Source organism: Chlamydotis macqueenii, chromosome 12 (genome assembly GCF_036417535.1).
Source record: "Chlamydotis macqueenii isolate bChlMac1 chromosome 12, bChlMac1.mat, whole genome shotgun sequence".
In the NCBI taxonomy this organism is placed as follows: Eukaryota; Metazoa; Chordata; class Aves; order Otidiformes; family Otididae; genus Chlamydotis; species Chlamydotis macqueenii.
This window is the reverse complement of record NC_141567.1, coordinates 3,247,453-3,265,591: the sequence shown is the minus strand read 5'-3', so window position 1 is coordinate 3,265,591 and position 18,139 is coordinate 3,247,453. Positions and strand designations below refer to the sequence as shown.

General features: G+C 49.3%; 2 protein-coding genes across 7 annotated transcripts; both read left to right on the top strand.

Annotated features, from left to right (window-relative positions):
* The first annotated feature begins 182 nt into the window (after positions 1-182).
* Positions 183-4,695, top strand: PDCD7 (programmed cell death 7). Its single transcript, XM_086756824.1, has 5 exons — positions 183-948; positions 1,946-2,084; positions 2,445-2,681; positions 3,281-3,368; positions 3,759-4,695. The coding sequence occupies exons 1-5, from the start codon at positions 184-186 to the stop codon at positions 3,874-3,876; spliced, it is 1,347 nt and encodes a 448-aa protein (XP_086612950.1). The 5' UTR covers position 183; the 3' UTR covers positions 3,877-4,695.
* Positions 4,696-4,805: 110 nt separating this feature from the next.
* Positions 4,806-18,044, top strand: UBAP1L (ubiquitin associated protein 1 like). Of its 6 annotated transcripts, XM_086756823.1 has the most exons (7): positions 4,806-5,673; positions 5,830-5,902; positions 8,186-8,337; positions 10,228-10,980; positions 12,267-12,488; positions 16,032-16,133; positions 16,824-18,044. In XM_086756823.1, the coding sequence occupies exons 3-7, from the start codon at positions 8,206-8,208 to the stop codon at positions 16,956-16,958; spliced, it is 1,344 nt and encodes a 447-aa protein (XP_086612949.1). In that variant the 5' UTR covers positions 4,806-5,673; positions 5,830-5,902; positions 8,186-8,205; the 3' UTR covers positions 16,959-18,044. The 6 variants fall into 6 exon arrangements, with proteins under 6 accessions (XP_086612949.1, XP_086612944.1, XP_086612947.1 ...); XM_086756818.1 differs by lacking the exon at positions 5,830-5,902; XM_086756821.1 differs by lacking the exon at positions 5,830-5,902 and having other exon boundaries at positions 6,434-8,337.
* Positions 18,045-18,139: the final 95 nt, after the last annotated feature.

Below are 18,139 nucleotides of genomic sequence, written 5' to 3'. Positions count from 1 at the left end.
GAGAGTTGTCATCCCTGACGCCATGCCTGGAACTTTGGAACCTTTTGAGGTTTTTTTTTTTGTTTGTTTTGTTTTGTTTTTTTTTTAAATCTAAAAGTGCTGCGGGGTGGGGCCGGGCGGCGGTCCTCCCGGCCGCCAGGGGGCGCGGCGGGGCGGGCGGCGGCAGTGGGCCGAGACGGCAACATGGCGCAGCCGCCGCCGTTCGCCGGGCGCTTCCCGCCGCCACCGTTCCGAGCCTTCCCGCCGCCGGTGGGGCCCTTCCCGCCGCCCGCCGCGCCTTTCCCCGGCCCCGCCGCCCGCCCGGGGCCCTTTGCGGTGACGGCAGCGGCGGCGCCCCCGCCTTTCCTCCTGCCGCCGCTGCCGCCGCCGGCTCGGCCTGAGGGCGACGCGAGGCCGCGGTTCCCGGCGGGCGGCGGCCCCTACTTCCCGGCGGCTCCTCCGTTCCCGCCGCGGCCGGTGGCTGAGGAGGAGGAGGCAGCGGTGCAGCGGCAGCAGGACGAGCTGTGGCTGTCGCAGTTCCTGAGCCGGCACCGGGCCGCTCTCCCCCAGCCGCCGCCGCCGCCTCCCGCCGCCGCCGCCAGCCCCAGCAGCGCCCGGGAGCTGGCGGTGCAGGCGCTGGGGCGGGTGGCGCGGGTGGCCGCGCTCTGCCGGGCCCTGCGGCAGCGGGAGGCCGAGGGGGACGAGGCGGGCTGGGCCCAGGCGCGGGAGGAGGCTGAGGCGGTGAGGCAGGAGCTGCGGGAGATCGTGAGGCCCCTGAGGGAACCCGGTTACTGGGAGGCGCTGGGGAAGAAGACCGAGAGGGCGAGGAAGAGGAGGCTGCGCCTGCAGCGGAGGAAACAAGAAGCAAAGGAGGCCAAGGAGCAGGAGGCGGCCCGGGCCGCCGAGCGGGAGGCCAAGATCGACCAGTGGCGGGCCAAGTGCATCCAGGAGGTGGAGGAGAAGAACCGGGTACGGCCCTGAGTGCCTGCCCACCTCGGCTGCCGCCTGGCCTCCCGGGGAGGCCTGCGCGTCCCTCTGGGGCGCTGGGCAGTGTGGTGGAGCCGGGGGAGACGCGCCAGGAACGGGCTGTGCCTGCTTGGCACCAGGCTTTGGCCCCTGCGCTTCAGTAGGTGCCACCTGGGTGCTTCCAGGGTTCAGCTGGCCTGGAGACAACACCGTTTCTGAGGCCTGCAGCCCTGTTTCTTCCTTAAAAGCCTTGGTGGGCATCTCAGCTTTGCCACGCTCATGTCCTAGGCCTTGACAGTTGGGGTTTAAGTGGTTTCTGAACTCTCAGTTGCGCGTGGAGGTCTTCCTCTCCAGCCCCGAGCTGTCAGGCTGCCCCACACAGCTCACACTGTGGCTGTCTGCTGTTTCAATGACTAAGCCTTGCCTACAGGCTTCTTGGAATCACAGATAGTTTGGGTTGGTAGGGACCTTTAAAGGTCATCTGGTACAGTCCTTGTAAAGCTGCATCTTTGCAAGCTTTTTGGTCTCGCCAGGAAGTAAACCAGCTCCAAAACAAAAAAAAAAAAACAACCAAACCATCCTAAAAAAAACCACCTGGCTTGGTGGGAAGTGCTGTAGGCACCTTTGTGTTGGTTAAAGAGCTGCCTTTCTGCTGGTGCTGCCACTGGGATGGAATGGAGCAGCTGTTGGGAAAAGTTTTGTGTTCAGGCTGTGACATGTTAATGGTCTTTAATTACTAAGCTGTAGAATCAGGATGGTTTATGTTTATTGTATGTTTTTCCTGACTTTTGTGGTTAAAGGTTATCAGGCTTTATGAGTTAATTAGCCATTGGGCCCAAATTTATGAGTTGCTCAGCATTCTTGTTCCCTGAAGTCTATCGTGTTTTAGCTTTTTTATAAAAAGGAAGTTATTTTGGTCTCTGGTGCTTCTTGACAGTACCATGTAATTCTTGTCTTCATGGGATGTTTCACACGTCCTGTCTGCTTTTTTCTGTCATAGGAACGGGAGCTTAAAGCTGCTGCGGACAGTGTCTTATCTGAAGTAAGGAAGAAACAAGCAGACACAAAGAGAATGGTGGACATCCTACGTGCGTTAGAAAAACTTCGGAAACTGAGAAAAGAGGCTGCTGCCAGGAAAGGTTAGTTACGAAATTTTTACCAAACATTTAAATTGCACACAAAGGAAATAAGATGATGTGTGTGTCCTGTGCTGGCTAGCGAGGTGCAGCTTGAAAAAGCCGTTTCTTTATTAGTGATTTTAGTTACACTGCTATGCAAGAATAGCTGTAAATGGTGGATACAGCGGTTGTGTTCCTATGTTTCCAAGCTCTTTCTTGACAGAAGAATTTTTCCAGTAAGATAGTTGTTAGCAAGGTCAAGCTCATCTTCCTCTGAGATTTTGCCAGCTCCACTCTTGCGTCTGATGGCACAGCCCCTTCCGAATTTGAAAATGTAATTCTCTTTTAATTAATTTGAGAATTAATTCTCTTTCCATTTAGGTGTTTGCCCACCCCCCTCGGCAGACGAAGCATTTGAAAATCAAGTGGAGAGTCTCCAAACATTGCTCAAAAAACGCACGGAGCTGTATGAAGCTGAGGAGAGAGCATTAAGGGTTATGTTGGAGGGAGAACAGGAGGAAGAAAGGAAGAGAGAAATGGAGAAGAAACAGAAGAAGGAAAGGGAAAAACTTCTACAACAGAAACTTGAAATTGATTCCAAGCTATTTGGCAATCCAGGTAAATTCTGCATGCAGTATTTAAATGGCTGGGTTTTTTTTTTTAATCTTGTAGACTCTGAGTTTAAAATGCAGGCACGGAAACAGCTGAGAAAGAAATCATCCACTGGAGTAATTTATGCTCTGAGGAAAAGATGGGATAAACGTAGTGTGCTGTTAACACATGTGATGTGAGAAGTGTTTAGCTCCTCAGCATGGACTGCAGTGTTTCTCAAGCTGATTTCACAGTGTTTTGCAAGGAGAGGTTGTAGATTAAGCTGAAGTGAGAATAAACAGAATAGATTGAAGATTTCCAGTGCCCAACAGGCGCTTTAGGCTGGTGATTTGGTATGTGTGACTCGGTAATCTGTAAAGAGCCGGTGTCCATATGTTCCCCTTGTTTAGGCATGAAAAGTTTTGCTAGTCTTGGCTCTGACAGCTCTGGTACGGATGAGGAGACGTGCAAAACATGTAACTAGTCCTTAATATATCATATAGGGAAGTGATTTCAGCTTACAGCTGGGGAGTAGCAAATGAGTTGGCAAATCTGAGGCTCGTAAGACTTTCTACGATCAAAGGTCTCTGATTTATTGACCAATTTCTGTGTTTGTGTTTTAACAGATGAATTTCCTCTAGCCCATCTATTGCAGCCCTTCAGAGAGTATTACTTACAAGCTGAGCGTTCTGTAGCAGCTCTAATTCAGATTAGGTAAGCCCAAACAAAGTCTTTATTTTATTATCAAAGATGACAAGTACTGTTTGTTGAGGTTGTAAAATTAGAGTGTCTTTTGGTTCGTTAATTTCCAAATATGGTTATGCAATGAATTCTGTTTTTTCAGCTAAGAGTCCAGCTTCTCACGGGATGGAGTTCTATCCAAGAGATGCCTGTGTGAGGCAGAAAGCACTTTCATGCATAACCATTCCAATTAATAGTACATATAATTATCACATTTGTGTTTTGAAAAACAAGTTTCAGAGTACAATTTATAGTGATTTTGTGCCTTGATTGATATGAAAAAATGCCTGTGTGGGTAGATAATAAATCTTATGACCAAACTCATACCAGCTCTCCTCTAAAACAACACTTTCTCTGTTAAAGGCATGAATGGGATCAGTACTTGGTGCCTGCTGATCACCCTGAAGGAAGCTGCATCCCTCCAGGATGGGTTCTTCCGAGTCTCCCCACAAACGACACTTGGGCCACGGCTGTCAGATAATTTAGTAATAAATTATTTTAACGTCGGAGGAATGTTTCATTACAGTCGCAAGTGTAAATGTGAGAGGATCTGAAGAGGAAGCCTCGTCCTCTGTTTCGGTAGCCAGGTACTGGGGTGTCTTGAAGAAAAGTTGAAGAAATGTTTTCGCCGTTTGAGTATCTGGGATATACCTGAGCAAGCCCAAAGCTGCTGGGCTTCTCGTGGTATGGAATTACAATCCCACTGCAAGTTTTTGTTAACAGATCTCAGTCTTAAAGAAACATTGCTGACGAGGGCATTTGTGCCAGTATTAACATCCTTTTTTTAGTGGCTTACATCTTCGTAAGCCTAAATCCAAATGATGAAATCTCTAGGAAAAAAAAAAGAAGTTTAAAAAAATAGATGTCATTAGTAAACATGTTTTTCTTCTTAAATGAAGCATGTCAAGCATCACTATCAAAATAGTTCCTGTATCTTTGTGTGTAGAAACAAAGCTATTACAAGTTTAAACAAATTCGGAAATACAAACAAGACAGGGTTGGTCAAGGTTGATTAAAGCAGCTGTTGACGTTTTGCTTTTGTGGACTAAAGCTGGTACCACAACATGGAAAAAATTCCCAGTTCTGGCGAAATAGGTCAGACAGCTGTGTGAATACATATAAATTTGATGAGTAAGCCTGCTGGAAAAAACAATAAACTCTGAAGTCTAACCTACTGGATTTGGTTTTGCCTATATAGCTACTTTTGTATAGGGACAGATCGTGTATATAGTATTTGTTTAAAAAATGCAGCTCTATTTTGTAAGTTGGTTTTTGTACAGAATAAATAGAGAAAAATGGATTTTTTTTTTTCATTTGAACTGTTTTTACTCCAGCTGAGAGATTTGTTCTAGTACTTGGCATCAAGTACGACTGCAATGTGGAGAGAATTGCTGGCAAAAGGTTTGTGTGAAGGAACTTCTCCCTCCTACAAGGTGACAGAGGCATCTGATTTCAAAGCTTTCCATGTTCTGGACAGTTTGCCGGGAACAGCCGTGGGCCGGATGGGTTTGGGGCTTTGCGGGTCTACGCAGATTGCCGTGGCATCTTCCCAAAGCTGCAGTCGTTACTCTTGCTTATCCCTAATGTGTGGGAATGGATTTAATCTCTCCAGTTCCTCAGCTCTTCGCGTCACGACATCGTGTAATTCAGAGGAGGCAACATGTAATTGCCTAAATTCAACACTTGGGCCTTATATTAATGTTCATAGTTTCTTGGCTGAAGCTGTGCATTGATTTCTGTTAGCAAGAGCGTGCAAATAGTAATTTTTGATAGAGTTAGAATTAGTCTGGGTGTAGAAGTTTGCAGTTCTTGTTGACGTGTATATTGCCTACCTGTAGCACCCCAAAATGCAGATTACTGTGAAGTCCTCTGGAGGCGGGGGTTCTGAGCTGCACGTCCATACATCCTCCCGTCCCTGCTCTCACTTCCAGCAGCTCGTTGCTCCAAGACCTGTGGCTGGGTCAGACCCTGATGAGCCTCACCTGATGAAAAAGCAAAAGCTCAAATAGCATAAAAGCAATTGCGGAAACAACACTTGGAATTCAGGAAGCGTAGTGACCGGAGAATGCTCTGCTTAAAGAGTTAGGCTCCTTAGCCCGTCGGCGTGTCTGATGAGACAGGCTAACCGCTTAAGCTACCATAATCTTAAAACTGTCAAAGTCAGATGCTTGTCTGGCACTGCAGGAATTTAAAGAACCGAGTAGTAGATAAGCAGGCAGTGCAGAAGCAGCCGTGTTCTCCCTGCCCTGCGAGAAGAGCTCCATGATTTCGTCTGACGGTAAGGATAACTTTATATTGCTCATAAAAATAGGACTTGGAAACGCCAGCGGATGATGTACGTTTAGGCGTATTTCAATCTCGAGCTTTCTGTGGTTTGTTTTACGTATTTTCTCTTGTCTAATGATGTCTGCATTGAAATGTTTTGTATTTTTAGTGAGGAAGATGTTGAAGCCACAGACGGAAGAGGAACATTTAGAATCTTAACTCATAAAATACATGGAGATGGGGTATTCTTAAAAAACCTTGTATATTCAGATTTAAGATTCAAGTTTGTCTAAGTGTAGTATTTCCTACTATTTTGAAGTTTTAAAAAATTACTATAGCACAGAAGAAAAGAGGGGTTGGCTGTGAGTTTCTTAGACTCATTTGCATCCTATTCCTTCCCTGGTCTGAGTGCAGTTCAGGTTTCTTGTGCTTTTAAGGCACATCCTCTTCCTGACAGGAATTATTCGTTTGCCAGCCTGGCTCTTGGATGTGAAAGCGGGCAGGGCTGGCGTGAAGCAGACGAGGTCAGAACCCTTTGCAGGAGTTTCTTTCTGGTGCAAGCTGGTGTTGACCACTGACTCTCTTTTGTTCTTGTCTAATAGTGTTTTCATTGTCACTGCTCCTCACCCCAATGTACTTCTTTTTTTTTTCTAAATATTGGTTTTGAGAATTGACACTTGCGGGAGGCTTTCTCAGAGCACAGTATTTCTGCTGTGAAATACAGTGAGATGCGGTACCGTAATCTCTCCATATTGTCTTCATCCTGCCTTCAGATACATTCACCGCTCATCCTCATCACTTAAAGTCGTGTTTAAAAGTAAGCAAAGCCTTCAAGGGCGGCAGACGATGAGATACTCCTTCCCTTTGCACCCGATTGCCGCCGGCACTGATCAGTACCGCTTTGGGGGAGAGCTGATTTACAGCGTAAGCTATGAGAAGGCTCCGTCCCTCTTGCAGGCAGGGGCTGCGCAGCCCCACGGAGGAGCGGGAGAAAGCTGGGGGAAAGCGGCTTCGCTTACAGATGTTTCCAGGCGTTGTCTTTGTCAGCGCTGACGTGGGTTGTAACTTACTCTGAGCCCTCTTAGGCTGGGAAGCAGATGGCCTGGCTCCGTGCAGGCTCCCAACACGTTGCATGTGTCGCGTGTGAGCGACAATACACGTGCGGGAGCCGCAAAGCTGGTTAGGGGCTCTGCCTGCGCTACAGCCCCGGGTATTAGTGGCTCCTGGTGTAAGCAGGCGAGCGACAACTTTTGTAATTCTGGTGGGAGCAACTGAGTTGAACCGAGTGATCGTGCGCGTCGCTCTTCCTTTGTGGTCTACAAGCAGGTTGTTAGTCCTTTGCTAACATAAGAAATGACCTTGAATGCCATTTCCCATTATAGAGCCTTATTTTTGCATTAAACTAACAGGCAGCTTTCCTCCATACATTTGTCTGCTTGTTTTCTTTTTGCGGAGCATTTATCCTCATTGTCATAGAAGCCATTTCTTTTTAAAGACATTTTAAAGAAATTTTATTCTTTGTGCCCCTGCCGAGGGCACAAGGATGGGATGAACAGGCTGCAGGTAACCAGAGCTTGGTGCAAGACTGAGCTCAGCTCTTGCCAGTTGACGAAAGGAAATTATTTTCCACAGTGTTGTTGCTGGGAAGCTGAGGACTCGAGCCTTCATGCAGCACGTGGTGGCTTTTTACTATATTGAGACATTTACACAGAGCTGATGGCCGTGCTATTGCAGTAATATTTTCCATGCCGCCATTCCCAGTTCCTCAGAATTTTTTTCTCTCCCCTGCTATTCCTGATCTAAAAACCATCACTGTGCTTAGAATGACTCGATGGTTCTTAAAAGCTCATCTGGTCTTAAAATGCCTCGTTTGACATCCCTTCAACGCCGAAGCTTGCCTGACGCACCAGCCTCCTTGTTGGGCTCTCGGGAAGGTCCCGTGGCGCCGGAGGGGGTGCCCTCACCCCAGCTCCCCTGGGCCACTCCGTGTGATGGCTTAGCAGCACGTGGCCGCACGCCCGAGCTCTGTGCCTACAGGTGCTCTCAGGTCACGCAGAGTGAGGAGACCTGCGAGGTGTCCCCCTTGGCTGTGTTTTCTGCCTCTGTGACTGGAAAAAGTGCTCCATCTGACCCCAGTTTGGGAAAGGGAGCTTGTGATGGGCAGCAGAGGGAGAGGGAGAGGCAGGAGGAGGGATGGAAAGCAGCGGGGCACGCGTGGAGGTGGAAGTGGAGGAGAAAAACGCTCAGGATCTCTGCCAAGTGAAGCTGTAAGCTTGGTCAGGTCCTGCTGGCTCAAGCTCAGAATAGCAAAGGTTAGTTCAGACAAATCTTCCCAGTACCAGTAATTAAGATTTTGCAAATCTGGGCGTTGCACGCAGCAGTTTTTACTCAGCTGGCAGCATCTCTAAGGGCTCTGTTCCTTTTACCAGCATCACTTGAAATAGCTCATCTTTCTCTCCTTCCACTCAACTGAGAAGGTGCCAGCCCTGCCTTTTACTGTTTTATTTCACCCCTTTCTCTGGCAGCAAAAAATCAGGCAGTGGCAATGAGCTACCTGGATGAAGTTCCCTTCCGGACGGCCAGGAGCCTTGACGGGGACGCAGGGGGAGAAAACGCTTTAATCACCGCCCCGGCCATCGAGCTCCCCGACTGCACTGACATCCTCATGAGCACCATGGTGAGTCGCCTCTGCTTGCGTCCGCAGAATTTGCTTCTGGGGGGATGCTCAAAGGGATGTCAGCGGTGTGAAAAAAGGGATGGGAAACCTCTTCTCCTAATTAGCTCCTCTTAATTGGCTGGTTTGCAGGAGTGGAAGGAGGTGAGGATGATTTGTGGTGGGTGGGAGTGAGGAAGGAGGAGGTTTGGGTTGTTTTTTTCAAATCTCATCCAAACAGGAGGGTTGGGTCTTTCTGTGACAGGAGGACAAACTTCAGGCTCTGCTCTGGGATTGTTTTTTAGTCTGGAATCATCGCAATCTCATTTATTAATAATATTTATTAAATATTTATGAAGAAATCTAACAGAGATGTAAGCAGGCAACACTACCTGTGCTGGCAACACATATATATTAGATATAAATAATATCCTGTAGCACTTTGTGATCCTCCACATTGCTGAGTCCTAAAATGCTTTCGAATCTACACCGCCTGCTGTAACAGCTTTGTCACCAATTTTAAACTCCGTCACAGCGATTGAAGGGAGGTAAGAAGGGGGTAGAAAGCTTTTCCTGTGCAGTTGCACTGCAGGCATAGAGTCAGCTCTCCGGGCTGACGGGTGGTGCTAGCACAGCTCCAGTTGAAGAGGATTTCAGAAATACTTTGTTCAGCCTTAAGTAGTCTCACCCATAGATGGGGTCAGTGCTCTTCTCGGTGGGATGGAGATCTGGGCTGTCCCAAACAGCTTCTGCTCGCTCCTGGGGATGGCTGAACCAGCACTAAACCCCACATCTGGCTTTTCCCTAGCTCAGCCTTGCTCATCCCTCCCTCCAAAAACGACAACATCACAAATCTGCCAGACGTGTTTAACACAAAGAGTTGCCGTGTTCATTTTAAGTGATTTCTCCAAGGGAAATTTTAATGCGCTCATTTTTTGCTGCCTGTGTAAAGGCAGGTGATGGTGTGCATCCCCGTGGACCTGCTGAGGTGGTCCACCGCGCCGTCCTCCTCCAGGAAACCCCCAGCCCCAGGTTTCTCCCTAGTTGTGAATGCGTTGGTGCTCCCCGCCAAGGCCGAGCGCTTGCACTGGTGGTCCGGGCTGATCCTTGTCGAGGCACGTGGTGGTGTTTTCCTTGGGGAGGCTGGTATGGGCCCACAGCTGATGAGCGGCAGGGAGCAGTGAAAACAGCATTCCTGGGCTGTGAATGTCCTTGCCTGCCCGCCCGGAGGAGACCTTGTTTGGAGAGCTCTGGGACAGTCAATGCTTGTTTGTTCCAGGAAAACCCTCAGATTTCAGTCTCAAACATGCTTATATTTTAAGCTGAACTACGTGGAAATGATGACTCTGTTCTGGGACCAGCCAAGCCACCGGCGCCACTGGAGACTCCCGCGGCTGCTCCTGCCTCTGCCCAAGGTGGCATCTCCCCCCTTGGTGGCTCCCGAGGCCCCGCACTCGAGGTGGCTCTGCCAGATGCCACTAACAAGGGTCGCAAATGAGGTCTGCCACTGTTCTGTGGCCTGTAGCCCATAGCTGGATGTGGTGCCTCTATGCAGCTGCCTAAAATTGGGATGCCTGCACCTCCTGTCTGCACCCTCTCCCCTTCCACAGAAGCCAAAATGACACAAAACCACCTCCAAGCATAAAACACCTATCAAAAGAATTGTAGATACAACTCCAAATAGTAATAACTTCATAGCTAGGTTTTTCTCCAAGTATAGATTTTGGGGATTTCCTATAGGGATGAGGCTGGCACTGCCCCATCCTAAGGCCCTAGTGCCCGCAGCCAGCCCTGATGCTCAGGAAAATAGGAACTGATATGGGAAGGACCCAGTCTTTAAGGTGCCCTCCTGGTTTGCTCCATGTCCAGTTTCAGATGCTCTCACCAGCTGCTTCTCCTCTCGCTCTTCCACAGCACGACTTCTCATTGGAAAGAAAAGTGCTTTACTGGGTCGAGGTTGCCTCTCAGAAGCAAACCTCCCGGCAACAGGTCACCTCCGACGTTGTCCCCACGGCTCCGCCATGCTGGCTGCTGCTGGTGGACCCCGCTGACAGCTACGGGGGGAGAGCACGGGACGGGGCGGTGCGGCGCTGCATCAGCCTGAACGCTGCCGACGGCACCTATGGGCACACCAAGGGCAGAGGCGTCTTGTCCGACACCGAGAGCGAGACCTGGCACTCGGAGGAGGACGAGTATTCAGAGGATGACGAGTACTCCTCGACCTCCTGGGAAGAGAATGACAAGGATGAAAAGGTCTCCAGGAGGAGAAACGCTGGGAGAGGTGTGTCTGCACGTCCCAGCTTTTACCAGACCCGACCAAAGACATCGCCCGGCTTGCTGGAGCCCTCTCCGGAGAACGGCAGCCACAACCCACCCAGCCCAGACCCGTGCAAGCAGAGAAGATCCATGGTGATATTTAACAACATGAAGAACGAGCTGGAAGCAGCCAGGAGGAAGCTGGCTGCTTTGGTGCATCCCTTGAACAGAGCCGCCACAGAGACCAGAGAGATCCCAGTGCCACAGCCGCTGCCCCAGCGTCCCCGCACCAGCCGCAGCGTCAAGTATGGGCCAGCCCCGCACGTGGGAGGTCCCCACCTGGGGACCTTGGTGCCGGCTCCTCCGGCTGCGCCGATCCCTCCGATCAAACGGCATAAGCCCACGGTGCCGGTGAGATGTTTTCTTCTGGTAGCCCTTTGCTTCTCGCTGAGGTAGGAGGGAGGTGGAGAGCACTGAATTGGTCCCATTTGCTGGGATCTGGCTGGCAAAATGGAACTGAAATGGGGCTTTGGGAACACTAAACCCATGAGAAAGTGCTGATGAGTTTCGTAAGAAGTGAAGGGAGGGGGTTTTTTTTTTTTTTGCTGGGGTGTAGAGACAGGCTTTCTGGGAGGACGTTTATTTGCTCTGTCCTAAAAAAAAAATCTCTGTTTTTCCTAACAAGCGAGGCATCTTATTTAATTTTCAATTGAAGCACTGAAATAAAAAAGTGAAAGAAGTTTGGTTTTTTTTTTTTTTTCCCCTCTTTGATTTCCATTTTCCCCCCTCTAACAGACACAAACAGAGTTTATGGGGAAATGCCCCCTTACAGCCATCATGTCTTTTCTAGGAAACTTTAGACTTCATAGTCCTCCTAGAAATACCAATTAATTAATGATAGAGACAGGATGGAGTAAATATTGCATTGTCACCTTAAATCTGAATCGCATTAGGTTCTTTTTTTTTTTTTTTTTTAAGAAATCACATCTCATCCAGCTACTTGAGAGATTTAGGAGATGAATTACTGAAAACTCCCAATTAAAACCATCAGAGTCATGAAAGGCCAGGTTATTTACATGTAGTTGCATTAGATGTAGGGTAATTAAGGAAGGATCAAATGCCTATAAACACTAAACAGCTGTTGCAACTAATTACTGATTCATCAGCCCCCCTGCTCAGCTGCTGTTACAAATGGATCATGGCAAATATTAAAGCCTCACACTCAAGTGAGCGTTTCAATGTGCAAGGTCACTTCTGGAGATGGCTTTGTAGTAGAAACCTAAATAAATCTGATAAACATCACAGGCATAACGAAGCGTCGGAGGAGCATCCCTCTGCCCGGGCTGCTGCATCACCTGTCCACGGCAGCGCTTCCTCTCGCCTGGCTGGTCAAGGATGGCATTTGTTGCTGGAGAGATGACCAGGATTCCCAGGGAAAGGAACCTCATTTTGCTCGCTTTGCCCCATGAACCCTCCTGGGTGCTGTTTTCTCTGATCTATATCTATAACTGAGCCTGGATTTAATGAAGTCCAGTCTCCTTTGATGCCCAGGGGGGTTTGTTCTGTGTATGGGAATTTTCCTCTTCTGGAAAGAGCGAGGTAACTGCCAGCGTTCAAAAGCATTGCTTCAACCTGGGTCGTTTAACATCATTTCACGAGCCGGAGCAAGAAGATCATCTGCTTATTTTTTCTTGCAGTCCCTCAGCCCCTACGCCTGCCTGCCCCCTGCCTCCACACCGGCCTCCACGCCTGCGCGACCTCTCAGTTCCCACAGATCCCAGCCGGATTCGGCGGCTGACCTGCTCTCGGCGCTGAGCCAAGAGGAGCGAGACCTCATCGAGCCCGTTATAGCCTTGGGCTACCCCACCCGCAAAGCCATCCTCACCCTCCAGAAGACCGGGAGGCAGAGCTTAAGTCAGGTTAGTGGAGCTGGAACAGCACTGTGGAAAGCTTTTGATAAAGAAAAACATGATTTTCCTGGAGAAAGGGTTGGCTGTCTTGCTTAGGGTGGACTTCTGATAGCCTTGGGTTTCCCATTTTGGTATCAGACCTCAGTTGACAGGGTTTTCCATGAGATCACGTCTGCAGTTTTGCTGTAATGAAACAGCAGTGAGTCGCCCTGGGCTTTTCAGCAAGTAATAACGGCCGGGTGACGTTATCCGTCCAATCTGTTGTACGGAGCATGGTGTCCTTCTGAAGTACAAATTTTGCCCCCGTATATGGAAACTTTTTGCACATAATTTTTTCCCAGCTATTAGATTCGTATGATTATTGCCATGGCTCATCCTGTCAGAGCAGGACTGTACGAATACCTCGGAGATTTGTCTGAGCTCTTTCCAAAACACAAGCTCCTCGCGCTGGAGCAAACCAGGGACTCCCGCTGGAGCAAACCAGGGACTCCACGCAAGCATTGTGGCTGGGTCCCAGAGCTCTTTTCCCCAGGAACCCTCTATCATAACCTGAAATTTGTTGAAAATAATTAACATACAACCTCTTCCTACCACTGGTAACTGAGTATATCACAGCCTGTTGTGCTGCATCCTGATTCCTGACGTCTCTGCTTGTCCAGGTGAGCAGCCCGTGGTCCAGGTGGGCTCGGAGCATCCATGCCGTGAGGGATGCTGCTGGCTCTGACCCTCTGGCTTGGCAAGCTTGGGGCTGGACCTGCTCATCCCAGCAGAGGATTTAATAGGGCTAAATCACCCAAGGAGCTCTTGCAGAGAGAGAAGGGGCTTGGTCACAGCTTAGCAAGAGGGATGTCCACCAGGCTGTGGTGCCAGGGAGCAGGAGCGGACCCCAGGCAGAGGTGCGAGCAGGCACGGCACCGAGCAGCCACTGCCGGGTGCCAGTCTCCTTCCAGTTCCTCCCGGAACTGCAAGCTGCTCTGCAACTGAGTCATCCCGCAGCTTCTGGCTCCCTCCTGAGTCACCCCTGACTGGACCAGCTTCCTCAGACCCTCGCTGGTGTTTCAGGAGAGCATCGCTGCAAGCTGAGGTGGGAAGGGAAGCTTTATTTCTTCAATTCGTAAAGGTTTCATCTCAGCAGAGAGCGATGGGCAGAGCACAGCCCACATTCTTTGTGTGTCTTGCAGCAGCTGCTGGCTTCAATATGAGGAATAAGCACATCTTGTTAAGGATGGAAATGGGTACAGCTTGCTCCCTTCTGTGTAAGTACAGGGACTCCCTTCCTCTTGGAGAGGTGATTATGCACCAAAATACAAGGTCTACCTTATGTCCTGCATCTTTTTCACCAGCAGTTCCCATCTTTCCCATTTATGCCCAGTAGGGCCAAGATAAAACACAAAGCCTAGCCCTTTGTGCATCTCTTACAAGTACAAAACTACCAAGTTAGGCTAAACCTTCCTGGAAAATCCATAACTCAAGTTAAAAACAAGAGCTGTGGGTGCTTTTCGTTGCTTGCTGGTGTCACGCGGGGCTTCAGAGTAGCGTGTGACGATGACAGCTTCAGCCGTGAAGATTGATTCTGGCACCAGATGGTAGCCAAAAATTGCTGCATTTCTTTGCAGTGTCAAGTCAAACTGGCAGAGCCCACCCTGGGGGAGAAGGCGAGTCTGCTGCCTTAAGGAGGCGATGCTTTCTCAATTTTGGTGGAAGAGCCTCTCTAAAAGGCTCAAGTAGGATTAGAGTTGCCCCACCATGCCCGAAGTTCATCATCTAGGATGTCATGGCTAAACCAAAAATGCATCTCACTATGTTTTGATGATTAATTGTTGATCAATCAAAAATGCATCATTGATCCATGGACCATATTGTCCACGGTCGCTTTTTTCCGTGCTAGTAGCATATCGTCCACGGTCGGTGAAATGGTTGGTGGTAAGGCTTTGCTCTTTTTAAGCAGCCAGTTGTTGGAGCACCTGAAGTGGGGACCTCACGGGGTCAGGGTCTTTCCGATGGGACTCAGCCAAAGTGGTATGGAGATGTGGAAGATAAAAACCCACCGGATGGGGGATTTCCTTTATGTCACTTCACATGCTTGTCTTTGATGTGAAAACCTACAGTGCTGCACATAACATCAAGTAGCCACAAGTGAGGGAAGAGATAAATCAGCAGGTTACTGACCTAGCAGAGCCTGGAGGTCTCTTCCCACATGAGAAGTTTGGGATGAGGTTATTGAGTTGCCTGCATGGTGGATAAAACCAAGCTCTCCAGGGATGCCTGCACTGGAGGAACTTCACGCCTAAATGTCACAAGGAGCCTCCTTGAGAGCTACAAGGGGAGAAGGAGCTTCAAGGCAGCAGTGGCACCTCCTCCTCCACCCCAGCAGTGGGACTGGTACCAAACCTAACAGGTTAACAGGTCATAGTATTAAAAACCTGGTTTTGTTTTGTCTTGAGGATATATTTATTATTTTTTTAATGATAGAAATAATTGAGTTGACAATGACATCAAATTCATGCTAGGCTTGAACAGCACATCAGGCTGCCAGGACTGGCTGTGTTCTGCCGTGGGCACGGCGAGGGGCTGTCCCTGCTGCAACAGGGCAAGAAAATACAGTAATGATCTAGGGTTTTTAATTAGTAGGGTAACAAGGAAAATAAAAACAGGTTCTGAATGCCCATGGCCAATGACTACCTCATGTCTGAGTTAATAAACTGCTCCTTAAGGCTGATATTTCTTAAAATCCTTACTCTGCTGTTTAGCCAAACTGCATCAACTCGACATTCGAGGGACTTTTTTGGCTTTTTCATGTTTTATGGTCTTTTACTGAATGCTTCTCCTTGGCTACGGCAGTGCTGGGGAGAGTGGAGGTCTGTGCGGGTGGATCTGGGGAGATATGAATCAGCTTCTCCTTGGATAAAGACGGCACAATTTCGAGGAGACCCGTGGGATGTTTTTATTCCCCCTGCTATTGTATAGCTCATTTATTATTGCCTGTCCCATATGTTTTTGGACAGTGAACGGTTCTCGTGGTATTTAAAAGATACCGCTGGGAATAGTGCTGTCAGCACTCCAAGAACGACGAGGAAAGCCAAAAATAACTGTTTACTTTCAGTAATGACAGCACATGGGTCTCCCCTGGGGTGGGTTTTGTGCTTGGACCCTGGAGCGAACCCGTGGGCGTCCAAACCCCGGCGCATCAAAGAGATGCCGGGTCGGCCGAGGGTAGACATCTCACCGGGACAGGCTCTGCTTCACCTCCCAGCCTGGAGGCCATCGCTTTGTATCTCAGATGGTTCAGATGTTTGCTTTGCTCCTCGTCCTCCCTCTGCCTTGTTCCCATTCCCGCTCTGAGTGGCGAGGACCAAGATGTTGTCTTCTCACGGTGGGAGTCCTGCTGATGGACAGGCTGCCCTGGCCGAGCATCAGACGGGAGCCGACAGCACAGTTGTGCTCCAGGTCCTCCCAATGAGAATGTCCTGGAAGGCTGCAAGGTGGGCTCCTGAATGCACTTGCACTCCATGTCTGTGAGGTTGGATTAATCCTGGTTGTCTTCTTCTGCAGTTCCTGAGCTACCTGGGTGCCTGTGACCGGCTGCTGAAGCAGGGCTACGAGGAAGGGCAGGTGGAGGAGGCCATGGAAATGTTCCAGTACTCTGAGAAAAAGGTCAGAGCGGGGCAGCACAGCCCAGTGCTTCATGCTGCAAACTCTGGGCTCGCTTTTCCAGTGGGCTGCACGTTCCCCTCCACCGTGGTGTTGGTCTCCATCACCAGTCTCCTCCTGGGGGTAATGAAGAGCCAAGGTGGGAGAAAAGCCTCTTGAAATTCGGGCTGGCGGTGTTTGATGTGATGCCGACGGCACGCAGGGTTGCCGGCTCACCGCTCGTTAGGGCTGTGGCAGCGGGAGGGTGGCCGGGTCTCGGTGTCAGGCGGGGGGTTATTTATTGAGGACGCAGCTCCGGGAGATGTGGTGCTGGGGCCCAGCCTGAGCGAGGGGGGGAAGCAGGACAAATTAATTCCAGCTTGCACTCGCTGCCTTTCCCCGGTCTCTTTATAACGCAGGCAAACACTTGCACGGAATTCATATTAAACTCTAGAAGGAGTAAGTGAAGCTAGAGGCTGACTTTATTCAATATTTATTATTTTAAAAGTTGGTGTAAAGGCACACTTTTAAATGCCAGCAGCGGTATGCCAGCCCTTGCTTCGCTGCTGGAGTGCCCTTCAGCGGTAATACAACCCGGCCAGGTCGTTTGGCTGCAGCTTCGTCACCCAACGCTGTTCCTGCAGCAACTCTACAACAAATCCATCCTTAAAACCCCGTGATAACATCACTCCTTTCTCTTCCTTCTTCCTGCAGGCAGCTGAATTCTTGCATTTGTTAGCTCAGTTTAACGATATGGGTTTCCAGCAAAACGAAATCAAAGAAGTTCTTCTGCTGTGTGGAAATCAGAGGGAGAAGGCGCTGGAAGAGCTCGTGATGAAAGCCCAGTGACCAGCATCACGGCTTCCACTTTCTGGACCGGACCACCGAAGGACTCGGGTGGGTCAGCGCACGCTTACCCTTCCGCTGCTCCATCCCCGCTCCGAGCAGCACGGCTCACCGGGCACAAACCTTCAAAGCACCGCCTTGGTGCCTCATCTTGTTTTACGGACACCCAGCATACGTGTGTTTGTCACTGCATGAAGCAGGAGTGTTTCTCTCTGCACCCACACACCTCCACCCTCGATCCTCTCAGCTGTTTAGATGAGACGCCACAAGATCCAAACCGCCTTCGGCTTAGATTTTGCAAAACCCAAACCACAGTTTTTTCCTTCCACCTGAGATAATGGGTGTTGTGTTTTAAACTACAGTCAAATGTGGACTCTTAAAAGATTATATAAATCAACAAAAGTGGTGGTTGTCGTGAAAACTGGAAGCTCCTGCAGAAACATTTGTTTGTCCTTGCTTGGGAAGAGTCTCAGCTGACTTAGTCATGGCTGAATCGTGATCCAACTGGATTTCAATCACAATAGCCTCTCCTTTTAAACCAGAAACTTGAGGAAAAATACATAACTCAAGGAGGGTAAGGGAAGAAAACAGGCTGCCCTTGCTCTAGAAATACATGAAGTTTATCCAGTGTGACGAAAAATGGCTTAGGCAAAGGTTTGTGCTCGGGGAATTTCATGAAATCAGAGCAGAGAGACATGGAACAGCTCGGCTGCCCTCGTGCTCTGCCCAAATCGGGAAAATTCAGGGGATGCTTCCCCAAACTGTGAGGACACTGGCTCCGAAATGAAGTTAAGCATGAACGTCGGGATCAGGAAAATCTGGATGCCTGGGGGAATTTTTGTATGTAAGTGAAGGAGGGAGAGTGGGAGATTCAGATCACCGTATGGGACGTGTCTCTTGGCTTGGCAGTGGAACAGTGGACAGTGTTTTCACATAAAAGTGTATTATTTTTCCGTGAATTAGATACAGATGTAATTTCTTTGAGTAAAGATGGTTGGAGGGGTTCTTCTGAAATAGATTTGTCTCTTTTCCTGTCAAAATGCCAACTGGCACAACCTAGCAGAGAAAAATACATAATTAGTTGCATGAGTACCGTTTTTCCATTGTATCCTTCCAAATGATCTCCCAGCCCGACGTACTGCCATCGAGTTAAATCACCGTGTCCCTTCTCCCTGTGTCTCTAG

Bases quoted from the DNA above. Each gene is read 5' to 3' on its own strand.
- PDCD7 (XM_086756824.1), top strand. From the start codon at position 184: ATGGCGCAGCCGCCGCCGTTCGCCGGGCGCTTCCCGCCGCCACCGTTC. The intron at 2,085-2,444 runs GTTAGTTACGAA...CTTTCCATTTAG, and splicing joins AGAGGCTGCTGCCAGGAAAG to GTGTTTGCCCACCCCCCTCG. The intron at 2,682-3,280 runs GTAAATTCTGCA...GTGTTTTAACAG, and splicing joins CAAGCTATTTGGCAATCCAG to ATGAATTTCCTCTAGCCCAT.
- UBAP1L (XM_086756818.1), top strand. The intron at 10,981-12,266 runs GTGAGATGTTTT...TTTTTCTTGCAG, and splicing joins GGCATAAGCCCACGGTGCCG to TCCCTCAGCCCCTACGCCTG. The intron at 16,134-16,823 runs GTCAGAGCGGGG...TTCTTCCTGCAG, and splicing joins TCCAGTACTCTGAGAAAAAG to GCAGCTGAATTCTTGCATTT.